We start from the raw sequence: 9,802 nt of genomic DNA, 5'->3' as shown, positions 1-9,802 counted from the left end.
GTTTTTCGGGCCCCTAGACGTGAACGCGTGGCACGACCTCCTGGACACAGTTGCGCTACATGAGCCGGACCTCTGTCGGCCCCAAGACCTACTTTGTTGGCGCTTAGAGCCTTCGGGCAATTTCTCGACCAAATCCCTCTACATGGACATTGCTCCCTCCCCCGCCCCAGAACCACTGATAATGATCTGGGAAATCAAGCTCCCCCTAAAGATCATGATCCTTCTCTGGCAATGGATCCAGGGCCAGGTGCCATCTAGAGTGGAGGTGCTTAAACGCAATGGCCCCGGAGATGGGATGTGCCCCCTGTGTGGGACGCTCGAGGATTCCAATCATATCTTCTTCTCCTGCATTTCTGCTCAGTTCCTGTGGAGTTGCTTCCGCGAGGCGCGCGTTCAGTGATCGTTGGTGCAACACCAACTTCCCAGATCTCTTCGCCAAGGTTCAAGCCTCACCGCAGCCTGGCCGCCACATTAGGTGGCTGGCGGTTGGGGTCCTTGCGTGGACGCTCTGGACGATCCGCAACAAGCTCGTGATTCAACGCATTCCCCTTCGGCGCTCGACTAACGCAATTTTTAAAATGTGTGGTTATTTGCAGATTTGGCGGCCGCTTAGCTGTCCCCAGGATCTCGACGCCATCAACAACATCATCGCTTCCTTCCGTGTGTTGGCCATCCGCTTGGCACCACCGCTCCCTCCATCACCCCCAGAGCCGGATTAGATCATGTAGTCTGTAGTCTGTGGCCTGCCTGCGGCTTGGCCTTGTTGTTCTGTGTTGGGCTTGTTGAGCTGTGCCCTCAGCAAGCAGAACCTAGTACTTTTCGTCATTTTCGCTTTCTGTCTGTGTGTGTGGGTGTGAACCTGATTGTATTCGTTGGCTATGGTGGTTTGATTTATTTATAAAGCAGGGTGAAAGGCTTTTTCGATTAAATGGTATACGTCTAGTTACACAGCAATATACCAGGCGCAAGCCAAAAGTTAGCAAATCCTCCGCAACATCATCATCATACAATGGCAACCAACACATTGGCTCGGTCCCGCACCCTAATCTTTGAGTCCTGAATCTTCTTCTTTCTTTTTAGAAAATTGAGTCGTGACTCCTGGTAATATATCAGAATAGAACAGTGTGGACTGAATCCTGGTAAAATAAATTTGGGGGAAAGGGGTTAAGTTATATTGGTTAACCATCCTAGCGTGGTGTGAAGGAATTCTTTGTTGGTCTACTCTCGTCTCGCCTATCACTAACATATGTACTAGATGCTTCTGCAACTTGGTGTTCTATTTATAACGGTATATATGGATCCCCAGTCTGCTGACGAGGTTTATCTTGATGGATTTGTGCAAATTGGTTTAGAAATTTGTGTGTCAAGGCGTGACTTGTGATGGTGCAGATGGTTGTGGCATTCTAGTATTTTTGAGCGATTTCTTCGCGAGATGCGGCGTTGCTATTCCTTTTTTTCCTTTTAAGAAAAGAATTATTTTCTTTTGGGTGGTTGAATGAATGGAGAGAGAGAATTAACAGCTGGCTAGTGAGCACATATCAAGGATTTGTAAAAAAAATGTTGATACTGTGGAGTCTCTGCACCCTCCACCGGCCCTGCCGCTGTCTTTGCCGAGGGAGCTCCTTCCCGAGACCTGCAAATCAGGTTCCTCACTACGACTTGGACCATGGTCTTCCTTTACTGCCCTGCTGCTGAGACCTTCTGTTCCGGCCTTTGCACCTGAGCTGTTCGATGAAATGCCAAGGACGATGATGATGTGCGAAGACCATGTCACTTGTCACGAGTGTTGGCTGCCCATGCCGATGTCCAAACCAATCGTTGTTGTCTCGGCTACTGCGAAAAATAAAAAAGTAGTCAACAAAGTAACTCACCACACCACACATATGGATGTCGACATGTGTGATGTAAGGTCTTTTCCATTCGAACGTATATAAGTACAACATATAACAGCGCTGAAGTATTCTTTTCCCTCGAGCGTTTTCATGTTCCATCGTTGGATGCTATATCGTTCCAATTTCTCCCATCATTTTGGTCAGACTATGAGTGCTCTTATACATGTACAACTTATATTAGTAATGTGCTAATCTTGGATCTAGATCGTAAAATGATGCTTAGCCATGTGCCGATGGATGTTGACATCTCCTCGAATGCCACAAGCTTCTCTCTCTAGTTTATTAGCGTAGTAAGCATGACAAACGTCTTTCATTTGGCTCCTAAACTATGCTTAGAGTGGGTGGTGTTTTTCGATAAGGGCGCCAAGTGGGTGGTACTTGGTAACTGCGAAAACAATAGACCTGCCGCAGCATGTGATACGTAATTAATTAACTGGTGATCAGTTGTCCTTGTGTCGACATCATTGAGTGATTCCATGCGTGATTTTCACAGGAAGCTCATCCATCGTTGAGTGAACAATTTCTGCATGATTAGAATGAATGTCTTCCGCCGCCGCCGCCGCAGGTCCGCCTCCTCTCCGGTGGCCCTAGGGCCATGGAGGCGCGGTGGATCTCGGCAAGGGCTGGCGGGAGGGCTTCGTTTTTTGTCGTTTTTTTCAGTTTTGTTAGGGTTTGTGTCCTGCTCAGGAAGACGAGACGACGGCGGCTCCCTGTAGATGGAATAAAGGTCTCCCCGTCTAGCCCCCGTTCCGGCGGTGCGTCTAGCATCGTTGGTGGGCGTGTGGAGGTGTGTCTCCGGCGGATCTATCTTTGGTGGATTTGCTCGGATCTCGTCGTTGTTCGTCTACGTTCGTGTGTCTTTGGATTGGATCTTTCTGATCTACGCTATTCTTCATCTGCGGCCGTTGCTGTTCTGGTGCGCTGGTCCTACGGGGCCTTAGCACGACGACTTCCCGACTGTCTACTACAACAAGTTGTGCCCGACTTCAGCGATGACGGCGGCGCGCCTTCGGCTCGCTTCAGTGCTGGTAGTCGTCGTTAGGTGGTCTACGGATCTGGATGTAATTTCTATTATTTCTGGTATTCGTTGTACTGCCATGATTGAAGATGAATAGATCGGAAATTTTTTTGAAAAAAAAAATGAATGTCTTCAGCAGCTAATTAAATGGGAATGGAATGTTACCAAATATCCATATACTTGCGTCCCGCAAAATACCTATAATGTTTTGAGGACCACGTCCATCACCATCTTCACTGGGGTTGCCTCCGGCTCCATCAAATCACTGAGCTCCTCCCTCATAAACTCCTCTTGCAACTCGCTACCGAAAACCATGATGAGGTCACTGTGTGGAGCAAGGCTAGGTTGTTTGTCCAAGTGGTCGCCGGCTTCTACATCGTAAAACACCTCCTATGTCAGTGAGTGTATGTTTTTTTAGTTGTTCTTTGGCAACTCACATGCATTTAAATGGTTGAACTTAATGGTGGTGTACTACATTTTGGTCTACAACATATCTTGTTAACTTTTTTAACAAAGTAAAAAAAACAGAATCATGAGAAAATATAGTAGAGAACATGAAAAGGAAAAGGAAAGGTACTAGTAGCAGCAATAGTACTAGCTAGTAGGAGCTGTAGTGGTGGTGTGCTAGCTCTTAGAAAAGGACGCGGCTCCTCTGACGTGCCGTCAGCTCACTGACACGTGGGCCCGGTCCCACACGTCAGTGGGCCAACGGCAGGGTGCAGTACGACAGAGGAGTCGGCTCCCTTAGAAAAATGCGAACTGATTCATAAACTATTCCCTTGGGAGTCGCTTATTTGAATATAAGTCTCTCCCATCTTCTGTCTCCTCCCTATGACAGGATCTCCTCTAGATCTCATCTCGCCTCAATAGAAATGCAAGTCTCATAACTTGTCTTCTCCCTTTGAAAGCTTGAGAAGTGATCCATCGTCCTAGTGTGGAAGGAATCATCTCAAGCTTCGCACTTGACTTACAGGTAATTCATTTTTTTTTTTGTTGAAACGGGCATCTCCAGATTTTTGTTCCACGGGATCTTCTCCGGCGTTTAATTGTTCTAGTTGCCTTTGCAATCACCTGAGGTAGGTCAACTTTCTGTTTCTTCTACTAATCGAAACTGCAACCAGAAGGAGGCTTGAGATTTGACAACTTGTATATAGATGGATGACCTTTTTTTGCGGGAAGTGATTTGAGGACCTACTGAACATATGAGAGAAAATAAGCTATATTTCTGTCAAGCACGTCTAGTAGCTAGTAATAAGTCATGTGTCCAGTAATAAGTAAAAAAGACTGCTGTTGTTTTGCAATATATACCTCTTTGAGGCCATATTTGCATACACTAATCCGATTAAGTGAGAGCCTTGGTCAGCTGGGATTATGTGCAAACCAGATTAGACATGGCATAACGTAGGCTGCTCTCTCCGCCACGCTCCTGCCAGCCGCCGCCACGAGGTACGAGGTGCAGGCTCCCATGCCGCCGGAGCGGCGGCCTCCATTGACCACAGAAATGATGCACTGGAGGCGTCTTAGATCTGGGTCTTTTTGTTTTCAAACCTTTTTTTCCATGTGACAAAATCCATGTTCGAAGTTGCTTTTCTTCCTTCTAGGATCTGATCCAGTGAGGATCGTGCCATGATCAAACATAGGGCAAACAAGAAAGCTAACACTGACCTCCACTCCTGTATTGCTAGCTTCCTTTAGAGTCTTTCTTTGCGCCTTTTCTTTTCTTTCCATCATGCACACAGATATAAATATCCACAGTGGTCAAAAGGTGGCATTATGTTGATTTGACACTTGAGTTTAGTAGAAATATGTGGATGAACTAGGTTCAGATTTGTTCGATCTAGTTGATTCAAACTTCTGCAAAAATATTGTGGCTGAAAGTTACACTTCTCCATGTTGAAAACTGTGGTTTGGGGGTTGAAATCTTCAAAATCTGGATTGCAACCTTCCCATTTTGGAAATCACAATTTTCTTTTTTTTTTAACAGAGAAAAAGGAATTGGAGGAAGAAGCTGCCGGAGCCAGAGGTAGCAATCACATTGCATCACCAGGTTGATCATCAACCAAAACATCATAGAGCTCTTTGGATCCGGCAAGGCGAGTAACATGGAGGTCGTGACTGGGGCTATGAGCACCCTCCTGCCCATCCTCGGCGACCTGCTCAAGGAGGAGTACAACCTGCAGAAGCACACCAGGGGTGAGATCAAGTTCCTCAAGTCAGAGTTGGAGAGCATGGAGGCTGCCCTCATCAAGGTTTCTGAGGCGCCACTGGACCAGCCGCCTGACAAACAGGTCAAGCTCTGGGCGAGGGATGTCAGGGACCTGTCCTATGAGATTGAGGACAGCGTTGACAAATTCTTGGCATGCCTTGAGTGTCGGCAGCAAAAGAGGCCTCACAGCTTCATGGGTTTCATTCACAGAAGCATGGACATACTGACAAAGGGCAAGATCCGACACAAAATAGGCATTGATATCAAAGACATCAAGAGCCGCATCATTCATAGAAGCGGAAGTTCATTATGATGCCAGTTTTCATCCAAGGCCCTAAGCAACCCGGCAACGACATTGATGTGTACCTAAGACCATTAGTTGAAGAACTTTTACAACTGTGGAATGGAAACGGTGTACGTACGTGGGATAAGCACAGACAAGAGGAATTTAACCTAAAGGCGTTGCTGTTCGTGACCATCAACGATTGGCCCGCTCTCAGTAACCTTTCAGGAGAGACAAACAAGGGATACCACGCATGCACGCACTGTTTAGATGACACTGAAAGTATATACCTGAACAAATGCAGGAAGAATGTGTACCTGGGCCATCGTCGATTTCTTCCGACCAACCATCAATGTCGAAAAAAAGGCAAGCATTTCAAAGGCGAGGCAGATCACCGGAAGAAGCCCGCCATGTGTACCGGTGATCACGTACTTGCTATGGTCTATGATTTACACGTAATCTTTGGAAAGGGTCCCGACGCACTAGCTGTTTCGAATGATGCTGAGGGACACGCACCCATGTGGCAGAAGAAATCTATATTTTGGAATCTACCCTACTGGAAAGACCTACAGGTCCGCTCTTCAATCGACGTGATGCACGTGACGAAGAACCTTTGCGTGAACCTGCTAGGCTTCTTGGACGTGTATGGAAAGACAAAAGATACACCTGAGGCACGGGAGGACCTGCAACATTTGCACGAAAAAGAAGGCATGCCTCCGAAGCAGTATGAAGGTCCTGCCAGCTACGCTCTTACGAAAGAAGAGAAAAAAATCTTCTTTGAATGCCTGCTCAGTATGAAGGTCCCGACTGGCTTCTCGTCGAATATAAAGGGAATAATAAATATGCCAGAGAAAAAGTCTCATGACTGCCACATGATTATGACGCAACTGCTTCCGGTTGCATTGAGGGGGCTTCTAGCGGAAAATGTCCGATTAGCCATTATGAAGCTATGTGCATTTCTCAATGCAATCTCTCAGAAGGTGATCGATTCAGAAATCGTACCAAGGCTAAGGAGTGATGTGGCGCAATGTCTTGCAGTTTCGAGCTGGTGTTCCCACCATCCTTCTTCAATATCATGACGCATGTCCTAGTTCATCTAGTCGACGAGATTGTCATTCTGGGGCCCGTATTTCTACACAGTATGTTCCCCTTTGAGAGGTTCATGGGAGTCCTAAAGAAATATGTCCGTAACCGCGCTAGGCCAGAAGGAAGCATCTCCATGGGCCATCAAACAGAGGATGTCATCGGGTTTTGTGTTGACTTCATTCCTGGCCTTAAGAAGATAGGACTCCCTAAATCGCGGTATGAGGGGAGACTGACTAGAATAGGCATGCTTGGAAGGGACTCAATAATATGCAGGGACGGATATTCTTGGTCTCAAGCACACTACACAGTTCTACAGAACTCTACCTTGGTGACCCCATATGTCGATGAACACAAGAACAGTCTGCGCTCCAAACACCCAGAGTAGTGCGACGACTGGATTACATGTAAACACATCAGGACTTTCAGCAGTTGGTTGGAAACACGTCTCAGAGGTGACAACACAGTTTGTGATGAGCTGTATTTGTTGTCTAGGGGACCATCTTTGACTATATTGATTTACAAAGGATACGAGATAAATGGGAATACATTTTACATGATTGACCAAGATCAAAAGAGCACCAACCAAAACAGCGGTGTCCGCTTTAATGCAACAACCAAGAGGGGAAAGGACACATATTATGGTTACATAGTGGACATATGGGAACTTGACTACGGACATGATTTTAAGGTCCCTTTGTTTAAGTGCAAATGGGTCAATCTGTCAGGAGGCGAGGTACTGGTAGACCCACAGTACGGAATGACAACGGTGGATCTGAAAAATCTTGGATACACTGACGAACCGTTCGTCCTAGCCAATGATGTGGCACAGGTTATCTATGTGAAGGACATGTCTACCAGACCGAGAAAAAGAAAAGATAAGGAAGCGAATACATCATACGATGAGCCAAAGCGCCACATAGTTCTTTCAGGAAAAAGGGACATCGTGGGAGTGGAGGGCAAGACAGACATGTCTGAAGATTATGAAAAGTTTCATGAAATTCCTCCCTTCAAAGTCAAGGCTCACCCAAGCATCCTGATAAACGATGAAGATTATCCATGGTTACGGCGCAATAAGCAAATGACACAAGCGAAGAAAAAGTGAAGACTTTCTCCCGCAACTATTATGATGATACCATGCCAACTTTGTAACAGACGAGTATGATACCATTGTCCGTTTTGTACATGCACATGCTATGTGGGTGAAATTATGATACCATGCCAACTTTCAACTTTTTCAGAGTTCATTTGAAATGCTTTAATGTCTTATGGTTCAGCCCTCGTAATACCATTAATCCCGGTTCGCTCCTTGTCAACTATGTTCTCACCAAGAACACTCAAGAGGGCAGTCACGTGGGCCATTGGTCCTGATTCGTCTGGACCTTTTGGTCCCGGTTCCACGCACGAACCGGGACCAATGCGCCTCGCCCCTGGCCCATGACCATTAGTCCCGGTTTGTGCCACAAACCGGGACTAAAGGATTGGTCCTCGTTGCGGTCAGAGTTTAGTCCCACCTTGCCAACCGAAGGGTACTCACACCAGTTTATAAGCCCGTCCCTCTCTGCCTTGTTGAGCTCCTCTCAAAGTGAAAATAGATGCCCTATACAGGGAATTTGACCTAAATTTATAGTGAATTTCTCTAAAATTCATAGAAATTTATTATGAATTTAGGTTGAATTTTCTCTATAGGCGCATCTATGTTCATTTTTTTAGTAAAGTTAATCACAAACTTGTGATTCACACAAATTTCAAAGAATTCAAATTTTAACTATTCAAATTTGAAAACTAATGGCACTAACAGAAAGTTTATAATTTTTCTAAAACTAATGGCACTAACAGAAAGTTTATAATTTTGCTGACCTAAAAGCAAAAAGAATTAAAAATAAAGCAAAAAACAAAAGAAAATAAATAATGCAGAAAACAAAACAAAAAACTGAAAAATAAAATAAAAATAGCAATAGTAAGTATTTTATTGTAAGTAGAAACAAAATAAAATAAATAAAGCAACAAAGAAAACAAAAAAACAAAAAAGTGTTTTCAAATTTGAAAACTAATGGCACTAACAGAAAGTTTATAATTTCTCTAAAACTAAAAGCAAAAGGAATTAAAAAATAAAGCAAAAAAATAATAATGCAGAAAACAAAACAAAAAAATTGGAAAAAAATAAAAATAGCAACAATAAGTATTTTGTTGTAAGTAGAAACAAAATAAAATAAATAAAGCAACAAAGAAAACAAAAAAACAAAAAAAGTGTTTTCAAATTTGAAAACTAATGGCACTCACAGAAAGTTTATAATTTTTCTAAAACTAATAGCAAAAGGAATAAAAAAATAAAGCAAGAATCAAAAGAAAATAAATAATTCAAAAAACAAAACAAATACTGGAAAAAAATAAAAAAAAATGCCACCTATTGGGCCACACGGCCTGCATACGACTAGAAACCCATCTGTACATGGGCCAGGATGCAGGCCCGCAGGCCCAATAGGCCCAACAAGGCAGTGACAAGGGTAGGCAAGTACTGCCTGCATATTAGAGAGGACCCCAGCACCTGAGCCGCAACGCAGCTTATAAACAGGTGCTGCGCTCTCTCAGCTATCGAGGTGGGACTAAACTTTCCACCGCACCGTGCCAGCGCAAGGCCACGAACCGGAACCAATGCCCCCCTTTAGTCCCGGTTGGTGCCACCAACCGGGACCAAAGGCCGCCGCTTCCCACCCTTTGGGCTGCTGAAAAAAGGCCTTTGGTCCTAGTTGGTGGCACCAACCGGGACTAATTAGTCCCGGTTGGTGCCATGAACTAGGACTAAAGGCTTTGCTATATAAGTTCACACTTAGGAAATTTTCACTCTCATATCGCAGTTGCCGCCCACGACGCCGACGCCGCCCCCGCCGTCGCCGTCGCCCGTGCCCGTCGTTGCCGTCGCCCGCGCCCTTGCCGTCGCCCGCCGTTGCACACGCCCTCGTCGTCGCCCGCGCCCCTGCCTCGACGCGCGGCACCCCGGCCCGCCCCCGTCGTCGCCGTCGCCCTGCCTCGCCGGCCCTTCGTCGCCGTCGCCCCCTACCCCAAGCGCGCGCCCACTGCCCCGTCGACATCCTCGCCGCCGACCCCGCGGTCCTCCTCACCTTGGTCCGGCCGGCGCCCTCCCTAGCATTTTTTTTCATATATATGCTTGTTTTTTCATATATATGCTTGTTTTTATATATATGATGATATATATGCTTGTTATCATAATTGTTTTTGTTCATATATATGTAATGATTTTTTTATAGAATATGATGTTTTTTCATAGATGATCACATATATGATATATGCACGGAGAT

At 45.4% G+C, this 9,802-nt stretch overlaps 1 protein-coding gene across 1 annotated transcript; it reads left to right on the top strand.

Moving 5' to 3' along the window:
• The first annotated feature begins 3,709 nt into the window (after nucleotides 1–3,709).
• Nucleotides 3,710–5,476, top strand: LOC125532757 (disease resistance protein Pik-2-like). Its single transcript, XM_048696700.1, has 2 exons — nucleotides 3,710–3,883; nucleotides 4,895–5,476. Exon 2 carries the CDS (start codon nucleotides 5,013–5,015, stop codon nucleotides 5,427–5,429), a length of 417 nt encoding a protein of 138 aa, XP_048552657.1. The 5' UTR covers nucleotides 3,710–3,883; nucleotides 4,895–5,012; the 3' UTR covers nucleotides 5,430–5,476.
• The last annotated feature ends 4,326 nt before the right edge of the window (nucleotides 5,477–9,802 follow it).

This window comes from Triticum urartu, chromosome 1 (genome assembly GCF_003073215.2).
Source record: "Triticum urartu cultivar G1812 chromosome 1, Tu2.1, whole genome shotgun sequence".
Lineage (NCBI taxonomy): Eukaryota > Viridiplantae > Streptophyta > Magnoliopsida > Poales > Poaceae > Triticum > Triticum urartu.
This window is presented reverse-complemented; position numbering and strand designations above follow the sequence as displayed.

What these genes read in the sequence shown, in the direction of transcription:
- LOC125532757 (XM_048696700.1), top strand. Translation starts at nt 5,013, where the DNA reads ATGGAGGTCGTGACTGGGGCTATGAGCACCCTCCTGCCCATCCTCGGC.